Source organism: Caenorhabditis elegans, chromosome I (genome assembly GCF_000002985.6).
Source record: "Caenorhabditis elegans chromosome I".
Taxonomy (NCBI): domain Eukaryota; kingdom Metazoa; phylum Nematoda; class Chromadorea; order Rhabditida; family Rhabditidae; genus Caenorhabditis; species Caenorhabditis elegans.
This window is the reverse complement of record NC_003279.8, coordinates 6,838,184-6,862,006: the sequence shown is the minus strand read 5'-3', so window position 1 is coordinate 6,862,006 and position 23,823 is coordinate 6,838,184. Positions and strand designations below refer to the sequence as shown.

The 23,823-nt window shown below is 37.0% G+C and overlaps 7 protein-coding genes, 1 long non-coding RNA gene and 4 other non-coding genes across 13 annotated transcripts; 4 read left to right on the top strand and 8 right to left on the bottom strand.

The window, feature by feature from the left end:
- The first annotated feature begins 9 nt into the window (after positions 1–9).
- Positions 10–1,612, top strand: linc-53. Its single transcript, NR_101574.1, has 2 exons — positions 10–44; positions 1,456–1,612. It is a non-coding gene; the product is annotated as a long non-coding RNA linc-53 (long non-coding RNA).
- On the bottom strand, positions 1,347–1,422 carry T21G5.10. Its single transcript, NR_050224.1, has one exon. It is a non-coding gene; the product is annotated as an Unclassified non-coding RNA T21G5.10 (non-coding RNA).
- On the top strand, positions 1,347–1,422 carry T21G5.9. Its single transcript, NR_050225.1, has one exon. It is a non-coding gene; the product is annotated as an Unclassified non-coding RNA T21G5.9 (non-coding RNA).
- A 2,858-nt stretch (positions 1,613–4,470) lies between the features above and the next one.
- glh-1 (ATP-dependent RNA helicase glh-1) lies at positions 4,471–7,529 on the bottom strand. The gene is made up of 7 exons (NM_059562.6): positions 7,156–7,529; positions 6,664–7,098; positions 6,546–6,620; positions 5,247–6,497; positions 5,095–5,198; positions 4,867–5,048; positions 4,471–4,818 (listed from the first exon to the last, which is right to left on the bottom strand). The coding sequence occupies exons 1-7, from the start codon at positions 7,193–7,195 to the stop codon at positions 4,614–4,616; spliced, it is 2,292 nt and encodes a 763-aa protein (NP_491963.1). The 5' UTR covers positions 7,196–7,529; the 3' UTR covers positions 4,471–4,613.
- A 337-nt stretch (positions 7,530–7,866) lies between these two features.
- sacy-1 (RNA helicase) lies at positions 7,867–10,635 on the bottom strand. The gene is made up of 12 exons (NM_059561.5): positions 10,459–10,635; positions 10,253–10,412; positions 9,994–10,123; positions 9,704–9,916; positions 9,503–9,656; positions 9,249–9,385; positions 9,131–9,203; positions 8,909–9,082; positions 8,661–8,779; positions 8,351–8,598; positions 8,110–8,306; positions 7,867–8,062 (listed from the first exon to the last, which is right to left on the bottom strand). Exons 1-12 carry the CDS (start codon positions 10,624–10,626, stop codon positions 7,943–7,945), a joined length of 1,893 nt encoding a protein of 630 aa, NP_491962.1. The 5' UTR covers positions 10,627–10,635; the 3' UTR covers positions 7,867–7,942.
- A 118-nt stretch (positions 10,636–10,753) lies between these two features.
- Positions 10,754–11,598, bottom strand: rpb-5 (DNA-directed RNA polymerases I, II, and III subunit RPABC1). The gene is made up of 3 exons (NM_059560.5): positions 11,524–11,598; positions 11,048–11,478; positions 10,754–11,002 (listed from the first exon to the last, which is right to left on the bottom strand). The coding sequence occupies exons 1-3, from the start codon at positions 11,581–11,583 to the stop codon at positions 10,858–10,860; spliced, it is 636 nt and encodes a 211-aa protein (NP_491961.1). The 5' UTR covers positions 11,584–11,598; the 3' UTR covers positions 10,754–10,857.
- Positions 11,599–12,083: 485 nt separating this feature from the next.
- Positions 12,084–14,496, bottom strand: syp-4 (Synaptonemal complex protein 4). The gene is made up of 8 exons (NM_059559.5): positions 14,348–14,496; positions 14,206–14,302; positions 13,991–14,159; positions 13,637–13,920; positions 13,376–13,581; positions 12,735–13,314; positions 12,545–12,688; positions 12,084–12,498 (listed from the first exon to the last, which is right to left on the bottom strand). Exons 1-8 carry the CDS (start codon positions 14,411–14,413, stop codon positions 12,227–12,229), a joined length of 1,818 nt encoding a protein of 605 aa, NP_491960.1. The 5' UTR covers positions 14,414–14,496; the 3' UTR covers positions 12,084–12,226.
- A 202-nt stretch (positions 14,497–14,698) lies between these two features.
- Positions 14,699–14,873, bottom strand: H27M09.7. The gene has a single exon (NR_050222.1). It is a non-coding gene; the product is annotated as an Unclassified non-coding RNA H27M09.7 (non-coding RNA).
- On the top strand, positions 14,704–14,870 carry H27M09.6. The gene has a single exon (NR_050223.2). It is a non-coding gene; the product is annotated as a small nuclear RNA H27M09.6 (small nuclear RNA).
- Positions 14,874–15,047: 174 nt separating the features above from the next.
- Positions 15,048–16,830, top strand: H27M09.5 (uncharacterized protein). Its single transcript, NM_059558.4, has 3 exons — positions 15,048–15,097; positions 15,141–16,130; positions 16,747–16,830. Exons 1-2 carry the CDS (start codon positions 15,055–15,057, stop codon positions 16,121–16,123), a joined length of 1,026 nt encoding a protein of 341 aa, NP_491959.1. The 5' UTR covers positions 15,048–15,054; the 3' UTR covers positions 16,124–16,130; positions 16,747–16,830.
- A 34-nt stretch (positions 16,831–16,864) lies between these two features.
- Positions 16,865–18,418, bottom strand: dpy-14 (Nematode cuticle collagen N-terminal domain-containing protein). Its single transcript, NM_059557.7, has 4 exons — positions 18,362–18,418; positions 17,825–17,963; positions 17,207–17,773; positions 16,865–17,154 (listed from the first exon to the last, which is right to left on the bottom strand). The coding sequence occupies exons 1-4, from the start codon at positions 18,382–18,384 to the stop codon at positions 16,915–16,917; spliced, it is 969 nt and encodes a 322-aa protein (NP_491958.1). The 5' UTR covers positions 18,385–18,418; the 3' UTR covers positions 16,865–16,914.
- A 245-nt stretch (positions 18,419–18,663) lies between these two features.
- Positions 18,664–23,653, bottom strand: dpf-3 (Dipeptidyl Peptidase Four (IV) family; the record flags this gene model as incomplete). 2 transcript variants are annotated; one of them, NM_059555.2, is made up of 20 exons in its annotated part: positions 18,664–19,044; positions 19,199–19,310; positions 19,360–19,508; positions 19,563–19,709; positions 19,755–19,866; positions 19,917–20,042; positions 20,505–20,578; positions 20,627–20,840; positions 21,175–21,315; positions 21,377–21,501; positions 21,546–21,612; positions 21,658–21,727; positions 21,781–21,890; positions 21,959–22,204; positions 22,313–22,452; positions 22,501–22,792; positions 22,863–23,003; positions 23,047–23,193; positions 23,363–23,433; positions 23,480–23,653. In NM_059555.2, 20 exons carry the CDS (start codon positions 23,651–23,653, stop codon positions 18,907–18,909), a joined length of 2,796 nt encoding a protein of 931 aa, NP_491956.1. In that variant the 3' UTR covers positions 18,664–18,906. The 2 variants fall into 2 exon arrangements, with proteins under 2 accessions (NP_491956.1, NP_491957.1); NM_059556.5 differs by having other exon boundaries at positions 18,667–19,044; positions 22,863–22,991.
- Between the last annotated feature and the right edge of the window lie 170 nt (positions 23,654–23,823).

The following is a 23,823-nucleotide window of genomic DNA, read 5'->3' as shown; positions in this document are numbered from 1 at the left end:
GGAATTCTTATTTATTGATATTTTCAAGACATTTTGAAAAGGTTGTAAGTTTAATTTTTAACTTCTCAATAGATTTATTGTTTTTTTAAAGATTTTAATTTCGCTACTCTATAAAAATTCTATAAAAATCTATAAAAATTAAATCTTCTAGAACTTTCCGAGTTAAAGCCGAAAAGTTTCAAAAGTTAGAACTCAAAACTGTAATTTTATCACCTTACTTACCCCTACGAAACACGAAAAGAAAACCTGAATTTTAAGATAATTTTGGAATTTCGAGGCGTTTCCGTATACGGCATTTGGCGCATTTTCTAACTGATAAATATTCATTTCATTTTTTAATTCAAAAATTTACTTTTATTTGCAATCGGTTCGAAAAAAAACCATTTATTCGGATTATAATATTTTCTGACTGATATAATTCTTTAGTCAAAAATATATACTTGAGCTTCCAATTTACGATTTATAATACATGTATAATAATTTCCAGAAAATTTAAAAAGTAATTCTTGAAAATTGCTGAAATATTTAATTTTCCTCCTTCCTCCTTTCTTTGTTGAATGTTCATAAACTGTGGGGGATTTGTATTGATAGTTTTGCAATATATTTTTCGTTAAAACTTCGAATTTTTTTATAGCACATCTCTTATTTAACTTTTTTGTCTTTAGATAGACTGAATTCTAGTTTTTCGAGAAAGTAACTACGTAATTCAAAAGTTTTGAACTTTTTTTGGGAAAAATAAAATGTACAGTTCCTTTATAAATAGTCTGTAACACACAAAACCCCACGTTAAAACAGAAAATTTTGTACACCATGACCTTAAGCTCCTCCTTCTCTCATGTATTCGGTGCATATAAAACTACGTTCTTTTTTTATGACTATTAACGTGACTGAAGTTTCAATCAAAAATGCGTCACCGCCCAATAATCTAGTAACATTTTTGAAATCAAAGAGCACATCTTCGAGAATTTTCAGATAATGCAACAAGCATGAACCTTGAAAAATGAATTATTTCTAAAAGAAGAGTAGCGTGAATGGGTCCTTGCCTTTCAAATACCCAAATAGTCTGAAATCCAGAAATACCACAACAAAAAAATGAAAAAATTCGAGATAAAGAAAGGAAACCCCAACTTTCAGAAACTTTTTTTTTTGAATTTTGACCAACTTTGGATTCTCCTAAATAATGAACTGCAAGGTCAATCAGAGATTTGTTCTGTCCAATTTCGAACCAGTTTTGTTGTTTTTGTGGATTTACTTCATTTAAAACCATTCTGGATATATTAATCTTAAAGAAAAGTCCCCATTCACGCTAAGAGTTCAAAGTTATTGAAAGATATAGTCAATTTGGATCTATATATATATATATATATATATATATATATATATATATATATATATATATATATATATATATATATATATTCTTTGCAGTTAGACAAAAATGTAGTATTCTTTCAGAAGGTTCCCTTGCTTGTTAATCTCTGGAAATCGCGTTTAAGTTCCGGATTTCATTTCGGATGTGACAGCAAACACACATTTTCTCCACTGGCAGATAATTTAAAGCGCAGCCACTTTCTGATTGTCAAAAACAAAAAATAAATCGTTACAGACCCACATTTACGAAATATAAACTTCAATGATGATGCCTAAAAAGCTGACTCTTTTTTCAGAAAAATACGAAAAAAATTAACTTATTTTCAGAACTATGAAAAATTGGATCTAGAAAATAAATCGTCGAAGTTGTCATCGAACTTTTTGAGAGATAATATTGCCACACAAGAATGTAAAAATTTATTGTTAAGAACTGCAAAGTTGCAAAATAATTCAAATTTCAAATTTTTGGTTTCAATATCGTTATTGTTGATTCTTTGAGGGTTTTTCCCGCAAAAAGGTGTTATCACAGTTTGAGGTTATCACGTTTTCTTCGCCGCAAAACCACAATTCGAGTGATAAAACAATTTTGTGGTAAAATGAAGGAGGCAAAAAAGGGAAACAAATTTCCATTTGGAAAGTGCACTAAGAGCATTTAAAACTTGAAGAAAAACTGTGTTTTATAATGGGAGACACTATTTATTGTTAGAAAACTTGAATTTAAAATGTTTAAAAACCGCATATTGTTGTTTTAAGAATTACTTTGGATTAGGGTTTAAAACTTTTTGAAAATTCTTATTAACAGTAAAAATGGCAATTACTGAATTTTTGTTACTTTTTTTAGAAGTCAAAAATTAAAAAAAAACGTTTTTTCGTTCGAATTTTATGGTCAACTTATATTTCACATATTCAATCATTGTTTCAAACATGCGACAGTGTTATAGTTTTTTTCAAAAAGTGGCAAAAATTCTAAAAAACTACTTTAGACTGTCAATAAAAGTTCCAAATATTGCTTGGAATGTTTTATTATGATTTTTGGGAATTTTGGCATCATAGGCTTTTTTTAACAATTGTTTTCTCTACTTCACCTTTATAAAGATTTACATAAATCTACGCGTCTATAAGCATGTGACAGCTTCACAGAAATTAATTTAAAAATAGGTTTAGGCACATAGGCAGGCACACACTTAGGCACAGCAACATAACCCGTCTTGCATTTAAGTAGGTAAGGGGAAGAACGATTGTTTACGGTAGAAACACAAAAACTTCCGAAAATCTGGCAAACGTGGTCTTACGGAACATTCTCTCTTAAAATGAGAACAAATTAGTGATAGGGACTACTGATATGATAAGAACACTGGTCAATAAAAGAAGAAGCAAAAAGTCATTAAATAGTTTCATAAATGACAGGTTAACAGAGCAATGAGTGCAACCCGAACTATGAGGATTCAGATTACAAGTTTTGAACTTTCTGACCCAATAAAAAACAATAAAAGTTGAGATTTTTATTTATTTAGCAGTGGGGTTTAAAGTTTAAAGAGGAAAGTGTTGATTGTAGATATCCAAATATTGACAAGTCTATCTATATCTCAATGATTTTTGGTATAACTCTCATAAAAAATGACCGAAATGTGACCTAAATGATTCTAAAAAACTACAGTACTTCGTCTTTCATTACTCCACTCTCTTTCGAAATTCAAAAACTTTGAGGGGTTCAATTTATTTAAACTAACAACGGGGTTTTGTCTGTTGTTGGATACTTTTATATTTACAGTGTTCTAATTTAAGAACATATTTTCCCTCTTTTTCGGCCTACTTTGATCTCTAAAAACGTGTAACGGACACATCGCGATTTTAACTAAGTGGCCGTGAAATAAAAAAATCTCGGTCACACAAACATCAAAGAGAAACCATTGGCCGAGTATTTCATTTTTCTAGGCCACGTAGCAAAACCCGCCCGCCCTACGGCCTGATTTGGAAATCATTGAATTCACTACAAATCAAATTTAACCTCCAAATTGTTTTAATTATGTCAATATTATTGATAACCAAATGATGACATAAACAATTTAATTGACAAAAGTTGAGGCCGTTTCAGCCGGTTTTGCCCAATTTCCGCTATCACTAAATTTTTCATGTGTCGATGAAATACATTTTCTTGAATTTAATGACATTTTTCTGCTGAAAACGTCTGAAATGCTATTCAAACTGAGGAAAAGCAAAACAAAATCCCAACAAAAGAGTTTGCGCGTCATTTGAAATGCATTATGTTCAATTGCAGACTTCGTCGTCTACCGTAGTTCACCGGAATTTTGAGCCAATTTCTGTGAATTACTTTGAGGCGAATTTCAATGAAAATAAGAAAAAATCAAGCAGTCTGAACAAGATTTCATCAGAACAGTCGTTTGAAATATCTATTTATGCATAAGGAATTTTTTCGAAATTTCAAGAAAAAATCCTTTTGATTTTTGAAGTTATATTTATTAGTTAATAAACGAAACGGAATAGAAAATGTGCACTTATTTAAGAAAAAATGAGATGACGACTTGCAGATAGGAGCTGAAAACATTTTCGCAAAAAATTGTATGTTACAGTACCCCTCTCGCAGTGGGACCCCACCACGTGCTACTGAGAATACACCTTACTACAGTATTACTAAAAATATATTTGAAGAAATTGATAGACAAGCACACAGGAAATGCCACAGCGAAACAGAAACTAAGCATCATCTCTTCCTCTTTTCCCTAATACTCTTCTTCTCAAACTCTATTTCCTGATTGTGATCACTGAGCAAACCGTAAATGGAATGGCAAAGCCAACAGAAAAAATACGGGAGCAAAAAAGCAGGTGAGAGGAAAGCGAAAAAACGAATGTAAATCGACCGGAAATGAGCGAGTGAGAGAAGAGCAAAAAAGAAAATAAATAAAGAATTGAGCCTAAAGTTTCTGTATGCGGAAAAATGCTCGCCGCGGAGAATCGGAAAACAAATTATTGAAGTTGATTAGCTGAGAGAGCAATGTGATATGAGATCATATTGCCTAGTTTGCTTGTTAAAATTCTTTTCATTTAATATGCAACTAATAGTTGAAGTCGTGAACAGCATGATATTGAACAGAGTTTATGCGGCGAGGACTATAACGACAACCAACACCAACAAATACAATTAAAAATCAACAAGGGCAGGATAAAATATGGGGGAACTGACAGCATTAATAAATGCGAAACACTATCAATTGGTCGGTTTTCTACCAGCCTTCTTCATCTTGAGGGACTTGAGTTGGTACACTGGACCCAAATCCACTAGCTCCGTAATTGCCTCCAGCAGCACCTTGCATCCAGTCTGGAACAATCTGTTGTGCGTCGGCGAGAACACCAACAAGTTCGGACAGAAGACTGCAATCCTCCGAGATGAAGCTTGTAGCTCTTCCAGAGTTTCCAACTCTTCCAGTTCTGAAAACAATGCTTGCATTATTGAAACATTAATAAAATATAACTGACCTTCCGATACGATGGATATAGTCATCAATGTTGTCTGGCATGTCATAGTTGATGACATGATCCACTCCTTTGATATCAAGTCCACGTTCAGCGACCGCAGTAGCAATAAGAACAGGTTTCGATCCATTTCGGAATTGTCTCAAAGCTTCTGAACGCTCTCTCTGCTCACGGGCACCATGGATCTGTACATTTTGAATTAAAAAGCGGTCAAAAATGAAATATACCAACCGTGATAGCTGGAACTTGAGCCGATGACAAAATTGAAGCCAGTGTATCAGCCATTGCTCTTTGAGAAACGAAGACCATGGTTTTCTTTGTGTAAACTTCGGCACCTGAAATATTGAAATTTATTTCATCAAATAAGAAAACGAAAAACTCACTTTTCTCGGTCGTGTAACTGTCGATATCGATTCCCAGAAGCTCTAGAAGTTTGTCCTTCTTCTCGCTTCTTTCGCATCTCTCGAATTCCTGTAGGACGCACTTGTTTGCAGCTCCAATCTTGTCGATTGCAATCATCACGTAGTTTTCTCTGAGAAAAGCGCGAGCTGCTTCCTGTACAGAATCGGGGAAAGTGGCACTGAACATGAGTGTCTGGCGATTTTCTTTCCTCGGCATACTGTCATAATTGACAATAGTTTCGATGTCAGTTCCGAATCCCATAGCATCGATCATACGATCAGCCTCGTCAAGAACAAAGAAGCGGCATTTGTCAAGCTTGATGGTACCCTCTTCACAGAAGTGCTTGATTCTTCCGACAGTTCCGACAATGATCGTGGCTCCCTTTTCGATCTGACCCTTATTATAACCGACAGCCAATCCTCCGTAAACTGGTTTGATCTCCATCATTGTTTGATAAGCAAACTTTCTTCCCTCGTTGTAAATTTGATCAGCGAGTTCGCGAGTTGGAGTCAAGATGATGCAACGGGGATAGCAACCGCCTTCTCCGGCAGTGTTCAGATTATTATCGTCAATGAGACGAGTCATGATAGGCAGAAGGAATGCAGCGGTTTTTCCTGATCCAGTTTGAGCACAAGCCATGATATCATATCCCTGATGAACAAGTGGAAGAGCATATTGCTGAATTGGAGTGGTCTTGGAGTATCCAGCATGAGCAACGTTTTTCTGCATGGTCTCCGTGAGATTAGCTTCCGCGAATGTCTTGCAAGGTTTGATACCGACAGTCTTCTCGGATGAAGTCAGTTTAACTTCGGCATCGAAAAACTTGTTGAACATAAGGCCTTCCGAAATTTTCTGCATGTTGAAAACGTCCTCCATGTTGTCTTCGACTGGCACGTATGTCGCCTTAGGTCCTTCTCCTTCAACACCTTCCCTTGGCTTGGCTGGATTGGGGCACTCATTCGAGCGATGACCTTGCTCGCCACAATTGAAACATCCACGGGGTGGCTCCGGACATTCAGCAGAGCGATGTCCCTCGCCTTTACAGTTGAAACATTTCATTGGACCACGTTCTTCGCCTCCACCAAAACCACCGTCCCCACCGAAACCGTCATTTCCTCCATTGTTTCCAAATCCAGCTCCGCCCCCGAATCCACCAGTGCGACCCTCACGCGGCTTGCGTTCTTCTGTACATTCACGAGAGGTGTGCCCGGGTTGCTGGCAATTGTAGCACACTGAAAATAAAACAAATTACTGCCAATAAAGTTATATCAAAATAAAACCTCTCGGCTCTCTTTCCTTTCTCGGCTCTGGACAGTCACTCGATCGATGTCCTGGCTGTTGGCAATTGAAACAATCTGAAACAAACGTAATTATATAAAGTCAATTTAAAAAACGAACTATTGTTTCTCTCTCCGCCGCCATGTCCTCCTTCCCCAAAACCAGAGTTGCCACCTCCAAAGGATCCTCCTCCACTTCCGAATCCAGTTGCACTACCTCCAAAGCCACCTGATCCTCCAAATGCACTTGATTTTTCACCGCTTCCAAATCCAGATGTGGCAGTACTACCACCGAATCCAGAACTGGCTCCTCCATACGGCGATCCTCCTGTACTGCCTCCACCGAAGCCGGATCCACAAGTATTTCCACCTCCAAATCCAGAACCGCCAGTCTTTCCTCCACCGAATCCAGATCCGCCAGTGTTTCCTCCACCGAATCCAGATCCGCCAGTGTTTCCTCCACCGAATCCAGTACCTCCATTTTTACCACCACCAAACCCAGATCCTCCATTGTTACCACCACCGAAACCGCCTCCACTACCGAATCCAGTTTTGGCTGAAATAAAGTTTTTAATCAAAATAAAACCGGTGGAAAGTTCAAAATAAAACTCACCCTTAGCAGCACTTTCGCTATCACTCCAACCATCAGACATTTTCGCAGAAAATTAAGATTTTTCCAGAAAATTGAGTTGAAAACAGCAAAAAGAATTAGGAACTGTCCCAAAATTTAGTAGATGAGTGTGTCGAGGTTACTGTAGTTGGGGCGCGTGGCGAAACCTAAACGGTGTGAAAGTCTGTGTTCCTTTAAAGAATCGACTCTTTAAGAGGCACCACGGTTTCAAGATCTGATGGGATTCCGGATCTACGTTTTCCGGATCTACCATTTCCGGATCTACGTTTTCCGGATCTACGTTTTCCGGATCTACGTTTTCCGGATCTGGCACCGTGCCAACGCACAAAACGCTTTTCAACGCACGACTTTTTTCGAAATTTTCTTCTAGAAGAAACGCTTAACAACACGCGACGCGTAACATCGGAGCGTCGTTGTCACTTTTTTCTTCGAAAAAATAGCGTTTTAAGAGTTTGCACGGTGCCAGATCCGGAAAACGTAGATCCGGAAAACGTAGATCCGGAAATGGTAGATCCGGAAAACGTAGATCCGGACTCCCATCAGATCTTGAAACCGTGGTGTCTCCTTTAAAAAAAAGAATTTTGAGAATGCATTTAATTCATTTTTCTTTTTCAATGAACTCGATCAATTAATTATTTTCATGTTTTCTCGGAAATCCAGACTTTTTTTAAACATGAAATAAATAGTACAATTCTGACAAATATTTTTATAAATGTAAACAAGAAAACAGTAAATAAATAGATTGAGATACAATGTATGAATAAAATAATCAGAAACCACCATCGTCGCCTCCACCTCTTGCCAATGCTTGCGTCGTTTTGTTTCCGATTCCAGCGAGTTTTGGACAATCTGTGATGCGATGACCCAGACCGGAGCAGTATGCGCATCCCTGAAAACATGTTGAACTTCCCGATTTTCTAAATGTTTTCTAACTACCTTTTCCGCATTTGTGCCAGCTGGAGCAGTTCCCTCCTCGTCACCAGCCAACATTTTGAGAAATTCTGGAAGTTCCTGCCCTGCTTCTGCGAGTAATTGTTTCAAGTCGGAAAGCACTGACATCTCCGATTTTTTGTTGATAAATGTCGTTGCGAGACCTTTCCGTCCGGAACGTCCGGTACGACCAATTCGATGAACTGAAAATAAAAATTCAATTATGAAAAATAAATAAGAAATTCACCATAGTTCTCAATATCTTCAGGCATGTCAAAATTGATAACATGTTCAATTCCTTGGAAATCGAGTCCTTTTGATGCAACATCTGTTGCCACAAGTACATCTTTCTCATTTTTTCGGAATGCCTCAATTCCAGCATGACGGTCACTTTGATCTTTTCCTCCGTGAATTGAAGCAACTTCAACTCCTTTTACAAGCAAGTACTCGTAGATATTGTCAACGTCAACTTTCTTTTCGGCAAAAATCAAAACTCTGAAATATAAAACCGTTGCCATATTTCTAAATTAATTATTTTCTGATAAATAAAATCTTACTTGGGAGAAGTCTTTTGAAGGCATTCAAGTACACGAACCAATTTGTTTTCTGATCGAACAAACTCAAGCTCCTGGAGTACGTTCAATGAAGCAGCACCCGCACGTCCAACATTTACGACCTAAAATATTTATAATTTACAGACAAACTCCTGAAAAATTATTCTTTAAGAATTGAAGAATGACAACTTTTGGGAGTAGGTTAAAAAATTATATTTTTGAAACTTCTCGATTGCATAAATAAAACTTACAATAGGTTTGACCAGTGCTGATTTTGCGAAAAATTGAATCTTTCGTGGCATCGTAGCCGAGAAAAGGAGAGTTTGCCGTTGAGCTTTGAAGAAATAGAAAATTGATTTAATTTCATCTTCAAATCCCATATCAAGCATTCGATCAGCTTCATCTAGAACTAAGTAACGGCAAACCTGTAATAAATTGAAGCAATTTTTGAAATCTTTGAAGTTATGTCTTACTTCTAAATTTATAATTTTCTTGGTAAGCATATCAGATAGTCGTCCTGGTGTCGCAACAACAATATGAATACCACTGAAAATAATGAAAATCATAAAATTCGAAATTCTAATCACTCACTCTCTAACGTCTTTAGCTTGTTCGCCAATTGGGACTCCTCCAATACATAATCCAGCTCTCATTTCTGGAAGTCCAGCTTTTCCAAGAGCATCAAACATTTCAATGATCAGGTCAAAGATTTGACGAGCCAATTCTCTCTGAAAAGTATATTTCAAAATTAAAAACGGAATTATTGACGGATTTTGCTAAAGTTTTTTTAACAACAGAAATTGTTTGAACTCAAGTTTATACGATTTTGAATTTAAAAAGAATACCGATGGAACAATAATCAATCCAAATGGTCCTTCACTACGCATAAATGGAAGTTTCATCTCTTGCTCCAAACAGAACATAACTAACGGTAAAACAAACGTCATTGTTTTTCCAGAACCAGTAGAAGCAATACCAATCATGTCACGACCAGAAAGTCTGAAAATACCGATAAAAGTGAAAGTAATCGAATTTTTAAAGCTAACGCGACGGGAATTCCTTGTATCTGAATAGCTGTCGGTGTCACAATTCCTTTTTGTTTTTGCATGAATTCGAGCAATGATTTTGGAAATTTCATTTCCAAGAAGCTGCCGATTGGCGGTGGAATATGATCACCTTCACAACTGATTCCAAGACGTTTTCGTTGAATTTCATAGTCTTCTTGTGATTGACGACGGATGTGTCCAGGTGGACGCCAACTGAAGTTTTTATGAATTATTAATTCGACGAAGAATTCCTATTCTACAGTGAGGAAAATTGGGGTTGAAAAACTTACGCAGTGACAATTGGTTCTTCATATTTTTCACCTTTTGTAAGTTCAGCAACTGCCAAGAGACCTCCACCACGTGTAACTTTATCAAGTAACTCTTCTTCTTCCATTAATTGCCGTTCTGATTCGTCAATAACTGAAAAATATTATTTATTAATGAAACTTCGTCCTTATTTTCAGAAATATATTTAAAGACATCGAATATTTCTAATTATATTCCCAATTAATGTCCATTAATTTTATAAACTTATTTTAAATAAATAACCTCCTTGTGTCTCCATAATCTCAGCATGTTTCTCCAAAAGTGTTTTTCTCGCTTCTTCACTTTGCTTATCCTCTTCCTTTTTCTTTCGTTTTCTTTCAATTTCTTCTTTTTGATTCATTGTCGGAGCCAGTACTTGCTTCAGTAGGGCTCGACGATGTACCTAAAGTTTAATTTTTAATTCTTAAAATACTAATCTACACAAATACTTTTTCTCGTTTTCTCTGTAATGCAGTCAGAAACATATCATCCACGTCTTGATCATCATCTCCAGAAGATAAATTCATGCCGTCTCTGCGTTCTTTCATTTCTTCCTCTTGAATTTTTCGCCGGCGGTCCTCATATTTTCGTCGCGCCGCTTCCACATCTGTGCTCATTTCGGAATACTAAACGAATTTTTCTGTTCTACTTTTTAAGATACTTAAAAAAATTGAACTTGTGTATATATTTAAGTCGCATTGGATTCTACCGATTTTCCAATAAGATTTAATTGAAATACAAGAGAAATAGGTTTAATAACGGGAAAAACAAAAAATAAAATAACAAAGGTACCCAAAATCAGAAAATTTTTGGGCCAAGATCAACGTTCAAGGGGGTTTAGAAAAGATTTAGACCACAAGACGATAAGTGATATATCTTCCAGCAGTTTCCGATGGCCGAATGATTTTGACAACTTGTCCACGGCGGAGACCAAAATAACGAGCGACCGGATCACATTGTTGGATACGTGGCAACTGAGAATCCTTAAGTTTGCTGAAAATATCATATTTATAATCATGTTTTAATATGAAGACTTACTATCTAGCAAGTAGTTCTGCTTTCTCTTCGGCTGTCATGACGACATGTTCTGGTACCAACTCATGTTCTGTGATGTTTACCATGAGCTCAGCCTCTAAAAAGTGCTCCAACATGTACTTTGGGGCCATGTCGCCAATGGATTGTTTGGCGCTTGGAGTCATTCCGGTTTGTACGACAATGATAGCACGGGAGATATTCTGTTCTTGCATTTGCTGGCAGATAGCTTTAATAGTTTTGATTCCAATTTTGGCGTCCTCTGGGAAGAAAACAAACATTTGATCGGCTGGATCGTCGTTGTGAGCCACGAGAATTGTCAGATCTGAGCGAGCCGGCTTTTTTTCAGAGGGACGATCTCCGTACTGCACTTTGAATGTTTCCAATGGTTGATCTAATTCATCTTGAGCTACGAGATAACCACGATCGTGAACCATCTAAATATGAACATATTATCATGGCAAATACCAAATTTTGTTTACCTGAAGAACTGTTTTACGGATTCTCCACAATCTATAGGTCTCAAGCTCGTCGTCAGCCATTATTACTGTTAGTCTCTGCAATAAACTACTTTTAAAAAGTTTTCCGCCGACATTAAAGGTTGAAAAATAAAGAACAATTCGTCTTAGTCTCATCACAATTTTAAGTGTAACTTTGAACATATAACAACCTCTTTTAATTAATAATAAACATTGAGGTTAACAGGAAAAACATAAACTATGGTATACCAACAATTTAAATTGAATAATCAGAAGGGAGATTGCTGCAATGTCTCATATTCAAATTGGTGGGAAAGAATTGAAGGAAAAAAACATGAAAATCACTAAATTTGACAGGACAATTTTCGTTTTTCGAATAAAATTCCAATGGCTAAACAAAGCTCGTTAGCGTTATACCGGAGCATCGTTCATTGCGTCGAATGCTGCTGATTTTACGAGCAAAAATTTTGCGAACATAAGCGAACTTGAGTTTGTTTCAGAATAAATATTATTTAAATAGCTATACATTTAAAGCATTAAAGTGAAAAAGAATAAAACGCAATGAGATGATCAATACTTTATATTATGTATATTTTTGCTGTTCAAAAAGAAAAAAAAGAGGCAATTTCTTGGTCCAATAAAATCTAAAATTTCTGACATTAAACGATACAAATGATACAAGAGCTGAATAATACATGATAATTTTCTAAAAGTTAAAGAACGAGGTGCTGTTTCCGCCCGCTCCAGAAGTTGCTCCGCCTTCACCGTCACCGTCAAAGTTAAAGTTGAACGATCCATCTCCACCTCCACCAGCTGCGTTACCATTTGATGCAAATCCGAACGGATCGGATTGAGTGTTTCCCGAACCCTTTCCTTCATCCTCTCCGTCATAGTTAAGGAAATCCAGATCTCCAGTAGAACCACCATTGTTCGAACCATCATCTCCTGCTCCAATTCCGTCAAAATTAAAGTCGAAGTCTATAAAAATGGAGTTTTTTTTAATTTCACGTGTTTCATAACTTACTGCCTTCACCGCCACCTTCTCCCGCTGATGTACCCTTGCTATTCCCAAAAAAGTTAAAAGAGAAGTTATTGCTTTTGTTGGAACCGTTTTCGCTCATCACTTCTTCTTCGTCTTCTACATCTAGTTGTGCTCCCACTTGTTGATCTGCGAAATGAATAACTCAATGTTTATTGCCAAGTAAAACACTTACCATCAACAAACTGAACATCATTGTCTGCCTGCTTCTCAACGATCTCTGGTTCTTGTTCCTGGGAGAGTGCAGCCTGCTCCGTGGCTAGAATGTCCTTGAATACAGATGGTTGCTCAATTTCTTCTTGCTCACCGACTTCCATGGGACTTTCCTCGGGTACTTCCTGATCTACTTCCATTACATCCATCGATTGATCGGCATGATTTTCATGATTGCTAAGTTCTTCTTCTTCTTCTTCGGGCTCATCTAGGATTGATTCCGGTTGGGGGCTTGGAACTGCTGAAGTGTCTAACTCTTCTGCATCCCGTTGAACGACGCTGTCTTGACGAGTAGGCTGAATGGTAATTTGTGGTACCACCTCCCTTATTTCAGTGACATTTGGTGGTTCAATATGAACGCTTTCTTCAGCTGAATGTTCGATTACAGGTTCTTCGCCAACTTCCATCGGATGCTGTGTCGGAATTGGCTCTTTGGAGAAGGAAGATTTCGCGGTTTCGCTTATCTGTGGAGTGATCGAAACTTCCGAACTTTTCGAAGTTAACTGTTGTACGGCCTTTTCTGGCTTATTTGTTTTGTCCATCTGTAAATATTATTTCAGTTTGAAAAGGCAATTAGGCTTTATAAAATTTAGTTTTACATACCGACGCGAGAATAAAAGAACGATCAAACTGCATTGTTTCATCCAGACTGAGACTTCCACAAATTCGTCGATTCTCTTCCTCGTCCTTCAATGTTTCCAAACTTCTTTTCGATTTGTCTAACTTCGGCATCAAGGATTGATGGAGTTTATAGTGTTTCGCACACTCAATTACCGTCTTTTCGAACGATTTCTTTGATTCGGCTTTCACTGAAAATTTGATATATTACAAAAAATTAAGTGTATTCGATGCTTCATAACTTACATGTAGCTTTCTTGGTACGGATATCATCGGCAAGACACTTCTTCTGATCTCTGAGCCCCTCCACTACTTCTTCTAGAATTCTTTTCTCCTCTTCCATTGCACGAAGCTTATGTACGTCGGATGAATTTTCTAGATTTTTCAGAATTGAGGCACTTTTCACGATGAGCTCCTCAGTGGCCCTGGTTGTGTCCACAAGCCGCTGTTCGTTGATTTCCTGGACTCGTCGAGCCTCGGTGTTCGTCTCTTGCACGGATTTTCGTAGGTCGTCACATTCGTAATATTTCCTTTAAAAAATTGAATGGTTTACTCGAGTCAAAATAGACATTGTGTTACTTTTAATGTGAACAAACTTACTGCTGAACTGTCAGCTTCTTTTCTTGAACCTGCCGAGATAGCTCAGCAATGTGTAGACGATCTTCCATTACTGTCAGCGATGTTTGATAAGCTGATTTCAGCTTCTCCTGGAGTTTCCCACTTTTTGCCAACTCGGCGCGTCTCTCATCTAATGCATAGATTCCTTTGGCTAAATAATAAAATAGTGGAAAACGATGAACCATCGGGAATCTTACCTTCGGATACCATTTTCGTCAGCAACTTTGCCAACATTTTTCTTCCTTCCGTGTTGATCATGTTTCGCTCCACAAGTTGATTTGATTGGCGAAGAAACTGAAAGAAGAGGATTACAACTGATTGTCTGTAGATTAAAAATACCTCATGGCATCGCAGAACTTTTGGATTTTTCTCATTTGGACGTACTTGTAGCGTCGGAAACGACATTATTTCGCCTTGAAATAAAAAATTTTGATGAAAAATGAGGTTACCGTACCGAACAAAGAAACAGAAAAGTTCAGTTTTCTCCTAAAAGCAACAAACTTTTGAATGGAGATTTTTTTCGTGCCTGCACATCAAAGGTTACTGTACCTGCAATTGCTCGTAAACTTAAATGTAAAATACGCAAATTGCCATCACGTCAAAATCCGCCTCATATACACTAAACACAGTGAGTAGCGGAGACCGCAAAATGTCGGGACACCCTATCGCACTACTCCCTCCACCCGCAGGCTCATAAACTTACCTGGCTGGGGGTTATTTCGCGATCACAAAGGCGGAATCCCCATGGTTAGGCCTACCCATTGCACTTTTGGTGCGGGCTGACCTGTGTGGCAGTCTCGAGTTGAGATTCGCCAACAGCTTAATTTTTGCGTATCGGGGCTGCGTGCGCGCGGCCCTGAAAAGTGGGTCTATATGTAACACCTAGCCGATGTTCTTTTACGATATTTGGGAGATTTGAAAGTTCACTGAAGGATGGAAAAGACGCTAATATAAATTTATCAAAATTAAACGTCTCGAACTGGATGTGTCGTTTGCATAGCCTTTTCATTTGATCAAAACATCTTTATTTCTATTTTGTTCACAAAATGAGTTCATCGCCAGAACAAATGGCCGAGAATGTGAATTACCGTAGGTTTACTCATTGATTCAGCTTTTGAAGCAACTTTTACAGTATGTCTTATGGTGACTGCCACTTTAACTAGTGCAACGATGGTGCTTGGATGTACTACCGGGCATCGTGAGATGTTCCGACGAAAAGGTTCAAAGTCAAAGAAATCAATGAAATCGAAGAAATCTAAAAAATCTAAGAGAGAAAAGAAGGGTGATAATGAAGATGAAAAGGAAAATTATAAGGAAGATGGAAATGATCACAATAATGGATCTGACAGGAAAGAAGGTTCTAAAAAGAAAAAATCAAGACAGAAGAGTATGAAAAGCTCACGGAGCAAACGGAAGAAGAGACACAGTTCTGGAAGTAAACGTGGCAGTTCTAGGGACAAAAGAGATAGCTCTCGGAGCAAGAAAAATAATGTATCGGCTCATAAAATGGAGAAATCTCCAAGTAGACGTGATTTTGGAAGAGGAGGTGATAGAGATAGAGATAGAGATGGAGAATCCAGAAGAAGTAGTTATAGGGATGAAAAGAGAAGACGTGAAAATTCACATAAGTCAGCCAGATCAATGCCTGTAGAAAAAAGCAACAGCTACCGAAATTACAAGAAATACGATGACAAGGTGGAGGATCCACCACATGAGAAACGAAATTCTGATGACGTTCGTTCAGTTTATGTGGATACTGGAAAATCAACATATTCCACTGCTGTAAAGCCATCAAATGATAATCCAAAATCATATTATTCTCTTCCACCAACATCTCCTTCAAAGGAAAAACCCACAAAAAAGATTTCACGAAATTATTTGGCTGATCCATTGTCTCCGGGGGATAAGAAATCAGCAAAAATCTCAACGAAAAAGTTGATTTCTACAATAAAACCACCAAAAACGCTTTCTAAAAAATCAGCAAAATCTACGAGAAATCCATTGAAATCGCCTTCCAAAAGGTCTAATAGTGTGAGACCAGAAAAGAAAAATAAAATCATTTCGAAGAAGGCGTCCAAGAAAAATGTTGAATCGAGAAAATCAAAGAGAAAGTGAACATGTGGTTAGTTTTTCTTTTATTGTATTTTGGAAAAAGAGTTATATTTAATATCGTAAGTAGTCTCGTGAAATCACTTTAAGGACACAGGATATATGATTTTTTAAAGTGGGTCCCACCACGATCTCAGTCTCAGCCAAATTTCACGGATTCACGAAATCACGATTGCTAGAAATGGTTATATCTCGTAATTTTGTGAAAAAGAAGTACCTTCGTCTCTAGGTGTTTGGGGGAATTTTTGATTCATAAAATTTCAGTATTTGTACAGTTTAGTTGACGATGGTGTAGAGCTACTGTCAAATAATCGAATATCAGAAAAATACATTACAAAAAATTTCCAGATTTTTGTAAATTTCTATTTAGTCTAAGTTTTGTTGGTGAACTGCCAAATTAAAAAAGGTGATATTTTCCAGAAATTGAAATCAATTTTGCATGTCTTACTAGTTAATCTCTAAAATGTTTGAATGCAATTATTTCGAACATGGTTAGAATATGAAATTCGTAGAAAAAATTGATCGACTTCCAAAATTATGAGATCATTTTTGTCAACAAATAAAAAAGTTCAAAAGTGTTACTTTTCTAAGATTTTCCCCTCTTAGCACATCTTCTATAATATTTTCAGATTTCTGGATCAATCGTCTCCTGCTGTACAAGTGAACTGATATTCTTCCGATTATTTTAAAAGTTGAAATGAATATTCCAACTATTACATGTTTTGAACTTTGATATGCAACACAGAATTTTTTGAATAAATAATAATTTATTGAAATAACACAGAATCCACGAGAAATTAATAGCCTGGTGGAGTTCTTGGAGTTGGGCAATGGAAGCAATCTCCATTTGGTCCCTTTGATCCAATTGGTCCTTGTCCTCCAGTTTCTCCCTTTCTTCCAGCTCTTCCTTTTCTTCCTTGATCTCCAGTTGGTCCTTGAACTCCTGGATGAACTGATCCTGGAACTCCCTTTGGTCCACGTTCTCCCTTGCGTCCTTGTGGTCCTGGGGCTCCTCCGGCTCCTGGTGGTCCATTGACCTGAAATATTTCCTGTGCTGCAGTTAAAGCTCATCAACACTATAAAACTTACATTAATAACTCTTCCATCATCTCCCTTCTTTCCTGGTGGTCCTTGTGGTCCTGGTTCTCCTTGAGTTCCAGCTGGTCCAGACATACCTGGCTCTCCACGTCTTCCATCAACACCGGAAAGTCCTGGTGATCCACGTGGTCCTTGTGGTCCCTTGGCTCCTGGAGCACCTCCAAGTCCTTGTGCACCTGGTGGGCAGATCATGCATGGTTCAGATTGAAGTCCATCAGATGGTCCAACACCTCCATCCTTTCCATTCTTAGCATCATTTCCAGCTGATCCATCATTTCCGTCCTTTCCATCATCTCCTGGTGGTCCTGGTGGTCCAGCCTTTCCTTGTTGGCATGTACAACATTGTGGTTCTGGTTCAGCATTAACAACTGGTCCATATCCATTGTTGGTTCCTTGTGCACCATATCCACTATCAGCTGGTCCACTACCGTATCCACCGGCTCCACCTCCGACTCCAGAATCTTGAACCCATGATCCGAATTGCCAAGCACGCTTTGCACGATATCCACTCTTTCCAGCAGTTGAATACATGTTAACAAGCATGTCACGGGAACGCATCTATAATTATAAAAATAAATGATTTTATAAAAAATAAAATAATTGACTAACCATACAGAAACCAGTTTCCTGAGAGATTTCACTTTGAATACTGATAACCATATTGTAGATCATTGGAAGAGCAACCAATGAGCTCACAACAGCACATGTTGAGACAATAATTGCTGCGATGGCAATACGACGAGCGTGGCTGAAATTATCATTTTCATGTTTTAAAATAAAATTTCTTCGAGTGAAAAAGGTCCTGTTTTCCCGTGACTGTATTTATGCGGATTTCGTGAATTTTAATATTTTTGAATCTACAGTAATCACGGATACGGTAGCTGAAAAGAAATGCTCGTGGGTTCACCTACGGGTTCAAAATCAGAAAGAAGCAGGGAATAAATTACTTTTTTCATGCTCTTAGTAATCCTGATTTTTCTAGAAATCCTATAATAAATGTAATATTTTCGAATTTACAATAGGAAAAAATGTTTTAAAAAATATTCATATAAATTTTTTTTTAATTTAAAATTTTGAATTTTTTGAAAATTCACTAAAATTAACAATAAAAAGGGGGTATCGATAATTATTTCATTATAAACTCACCAATGTTGATCCTTTCCGTCCATTTTGATTGAAGAAAAAGGAATCTTACTCTTTCCCGTGGACCTCCATGTCCTTTTATGTCCCCAGCGGAATGGGCGGAGCCTATTCTACAGTATCCCTTTCCGAAAGGTCCTTGCCCTCTTATCCGTCTCATCAGGTGATCCGGTTTCCTGATAAGATAAGATATTATTATTATTCATATGCCAATGCATTAATAATAACGCTGTGCCTTCTTCAGATCTAGGTCATCTTCCCCCGCCCGAATCCTAAAAACCGGGCGGCCCTTTGTTGATGTGAATCAGTTCATGTGGAAAACCCTTCATTTTTGACACCAAATCTTAAAAGACATGCAAGCGCACAGCGCGCAGTACAAAAATTCGAATTAAATACATAACTCGATACACAGAGAAATAATTAAGATTTTCGAGGCGTAATAGACATAACGGGGATAAAAAAAGATAAATGGGGAATACTTAAAAGTTAGGAGTTATAATATTAAATAAGTAAAACAGTTAAAATATTTATAAAATTTTAATAATCTAGCATCAAAGCGGGCCTTGTCTTGGAGCGGCAGTGGTTGGTCCAAAACCTTGAATAGCTTGTTGAGCGAAATACATCATACGGGCATCCAGATAAATACTTGCATCGTTGTTACGAACACCATGACGCTCATTTGGGAAGATCTGAAAGTTTTTTTTTAAATTATAATGTGATTTCAAATCGAAATACTATTTTTAAATGAAAAATATACTATTGAAAAAGGAAACACTTCAAATTATCCCTCAGCTAAAACTTTCGTATAATTGACACTTCGAAATTAAAATTTTCGACACTTACCACCAACTCATGCCATTTTCCTTTTTTAATACACTCATCAACAAGATGTGTTAAATGTGCAAAATGAACATTCTCATCCATCAATCCATGAACCAACATTAAACGATTTGGTCTGAAATAATTGATATATTCAATTAAACTTTAACGATTTTGAAACATACTCGTCGGGCAGTTTTTCAACTAATCCAGTTATCGAGCTCGCACCATAAACATGTTCTTCGAGTGGATATCCCATATATCGTTCAGTGTAGGCAGTATCATAGAGACGCCAATCTGAGACAGCTCCACCGGCAATAGCAGCACGATAAATCTAAATTATAAAAGGGATTTTAAACATGATTATTTTTTGAATAAAATAAATTACATTAGGATGTTTAGCAATCATTTGAAGAGCCATATATCCACCATAACTCCATCCATGAACAACCACACGACTCATATCCATAAAACCACCAGTTCGTTCAGCAAGCATCTGGAGTCCTTCCACTTGATCTTCCACTTCAACAGTTCCCTGTAAATTCACTATATTTACAAAATAATACAAAAATCTTCCTACCATTTTCTTGTGTATATGACGCTCAAACTCTATTCCACGATGCGCCGAACCGCGATTATCAATGAAAACGACGACATATCCAAGGCGGCAGAATCGTATGTACTGAATCCAACTGAAAAGTATATTTAAATATTTTTATGAAGAGTCAAAATGAGGACTTACGAAAAATCGTTATGAACTATTTGTATACCAGGTCCTCCATAAACGTAATGAAATACTGGATATTTTTTGTATGGATCAAAGTTGCTTGGACGGAGAATCATCGCATAGTGCATTAGACCTGTTTTTCTGAAATAATCACATAAATGAATGAAGTCATTTATAATTTGTCTGAATGCTCAATTGAATTTAGGCAAATTAAATTTCAATAACATTGTTCTAACTATAGTTGTGGGCGGCAATTTGTTTTTGGCAATTCCATAAAATTGCTCTAGTTCTCACTTTTATAAGTTAAGCAATTCTGAAAATTACCTTATTTTTACCTGAAACATTGGAGAACGGGCTCAAAACATTCCTGAAAGTTGCCGATGCCGAAAAACAAAACTCGATAATTCGATAATCGGCAACTTTCAAGCTATTTTTGAGCATTTTCTTCAGCGCTTCAGATGCAAGGAGTTTCATTTTCAGATAAACCAAGTGGTTTTCTGTAGGTCATTCTGTTGAATTGCCGCCCAGTCCTGGTTCTAATCCACAATGTTTATATTAATTCTACTTCTATCTTCGTAAATAAAATGTGAAAATAACACGTACTTCGATTGAAATTCAATCATCTCCGGTGAATCAAAATGCAAATCCGGTTGTCCTGGATGTCCGGAGACGGTTATCTGAAAATAAAATAATTAATAATTACCAAATGTTTGTTTTTTACTTACATTAGCAGCATAAACAGTTGATGGCAACACCTCATTCTCTTTCCATCGGAAAGAATAGAATCTGCATTCAGCTGGTGATCCGACACTTGTCATATAACACGCAAATCCATGATCCAAATCCAGTGCAAGTTTTCCGTTTGCTCGCTCAGATTTGAAGCATATTCCACTTTCAGTGAGTTGTGCATGTTGGCCAGTACGATAGTGGGAGACACATCTGCAATAAATTATTGTAATTTCACGAGATTTTGATATGTCTTCACGAAGACGCACGGATTTATTCAGATGGGTCTCCGCACGCAAAAAAGTTTATAGTAGCAGTGTTTTTTAGGTAATTTCCGCGTTTATTTTCCATTATTCTATACAATTCCTTAGTTTATAGCGAATTTTGTCGTTAAAAATTGTTTTACCGGCTTAATTTCACTGGAAACTGGAAAATAAACGAGAAAGCAGCCGCAGAATAGACAAATACTGCCATACAAATTTTTGCGTTCCGAGACCCATCTGTATAAAGCCATGCCCCTTTAAGAAGTCACTAAATAAAAACTAACATATTCCATTCAGTTGGATGAGATTCGTTTGCAACGTAATATACCAGTTCTCTCACTTCATCAACAACAATCCCCATTGATTTGTTAATCGAAAAGTTTTCAGCCATCAGAAGCTTTTCTTCGGTATGACGGCAATATCCGCTGTAACATATTGAGATGAAAGATGAGATCTTTTCCGATTTCTAAACACCAAAATTCTTACTTTTGATCAAGTTCGGCAGAGATAAGTGCAAGACAACTTCCATTGGGCTTTTCCAAACAATAAATGAACTCGTACATTGGATGTTCTTCATCAGTGATTTTCAATGGATAAATAGCATTATGAGTCTGAAATTATCAGTTTTAAAACGTAAAAACTCTTCAAAACTTACATTAATCCAATAATCATTGCGAGCCTTATGAATTTGTACAGTTCCCCTCAGTTTTCCACGTGGCGGTCTGTAATTTTTACAATTTAAGAGTCGGAGATCATTCTTAAATTACTTTTCCATTGTTTCTTCGTGCGACTTGTCGTCCCAAACGCCCATATTCAAATCAGTGCTCAGTTGTAAATCTTGGTGATTTAAAATTGGGTTTAGTGAGGAATTCAAGGCATTTCAAACTTACTATCTTCTTTTATTGACCCCCCAAGTTCTTCTGGTAACAAGAAATCTGTGTAAGGAATAAGAAGAAGAGAGCATTGAGCTTGATCACGAGACATCACTTGAACCCAAACTCTGGAAATTCTCGATTAACAAAGAATTTATACATGAAAAATATGTTCTAACAAAGCTCAAATACTTACGTAGTTCCATCGGAAAAGAATCCCGCACGTGTTATGTATTCATAAAATGGACAATGTTTATAGATAACCTCATCCTTGAGTGGAACATCATAAGCCTTTCCATTTTCCAAAATAACCATTCGGAGTGTACTGTAGGCATTCTTTGTCCCAGCTCTCGGGTACTTCATTGGTGCCACAGGCGGATCTCCGTTGACACCAAATTGAGATTCAGCGACTTTTTCCTCATTTACGTGTTCGTATAGGAGTCTGAAACTAGAGAATTTATTGTTCGAAAAATTTTTTGAAAGGATATCTTCGAAGAAGGAACAAATTAAATATAGAAAATTTTTCTTTCGTCTCTCGCTAATTATTTACCTAGTCTTAGATTCACTCCACCAAATTCCTTCGAATCTTTCCAATTCTTCCTGAACAATGTAAGACGGTACGCCATTTGTGATGTGCTTTGAATTTGATGATGTCCTATGGATAATTTTACCGTTTTTCTCAATGTATACCTGAAAAACATTAATATTTAACGAATATATATCCATGAGCAGTATAACCTGCTTGTTTAGAACATATGCCAGGAGAGAACTGTCAGCTGGACAAACTTTTGCAGAAGAGACAAAGTTATTAGTAGGAGGTGCTGTTGCTGGTTTCTCAGTTGAAGTAGTTGGCTTCTTTATGGGAATTCTTGTCACAGGTGGAACAGTTGAAGACTGTGGAGCTTCGTTAGAGCATCCTTTGGTTCCTGATGTGATTGAACCTTCAGAAATATCCATTGGTTCTGTTGATGATTGATCATCCGGCACTGCTATCGGAATCGCTGCGAGTGCTTCATTGAGTGGATTATATCTAAAATATAATGAGTTAAAGTCAGAAAAATTCACCATTTTCATATTCTGACCAGTCAAGTATCACTTACCGGAACAATTGATCGCCAGCCATCAAAATCATCTTTCCATTTCTTATCTCATAATCTGATATTCCAGTGACAACTTGTGATCTTTGCCGCTCACATTGCAACGTAAACTCTGCGGACGGTGGAGTTTTCCTGCAAGACATGCTCAACGCGGATTAACAAGAATAGTCAATTTTCAGATTCTTACCGGATGTATGAATCTACATTGTACCCCGATTTCAGCTTCAACTCAAATTTACGATCGGCCACTTGAGCTTTCTCAACGAGTTCCAAGGGAATTGTCACGGAAAAGATCGACTGTGTATTTGTACCAGGTACTGAAGATATTGCATACCTGAACATGTTTTTATAATGAAGAATCAAATTATTCGATTATTGAAGAAACATTACAAAAACAAGTTCAGCAAAAAAATATTCTCTAAACTTTCAGGAAAGATTAAAACTCGTTTCTTCTTCTGTTATGAATTTTAAAGCAAACGTTTCTTCAAAAGTAATTGACTTACATGTTGAGACGATCTTTTTCTGCACGCATGAGGCTAATTTTTGTGAATCCTTGTGTTGTCATGCCGCGCACCTGAATCAGTTTATCGAAATAATATTTTTTAAATCATTTTTCGAACCTCCGTCTTCCAACTTCTTGCATGATCTATTAATTGACTGAATGAACGAGTCTCAAATCTTGCCGGCTCATTTTCCCTCATTTTCGTGTGGGTAAGTTGTTTTAGTACTGAAAAATCAATAAATGGGGAAACATTTTGCAGGTTATAGAGAAACTGATAAAAATTGAACATCATGGGAATTTCTGTAAATATAAAAAGTGAAACACGAAATGAGTGAAGCGTTGAGAGAAATAAAGAACTTATTTATCAATAGAGCGCCCTTCACCCCGACAAATTTAAAATTTGTTTTTCCCTGCTTGAAATTTCCCGGGCGTAGATCTGAAAATTCGATAAACTCACGCCTA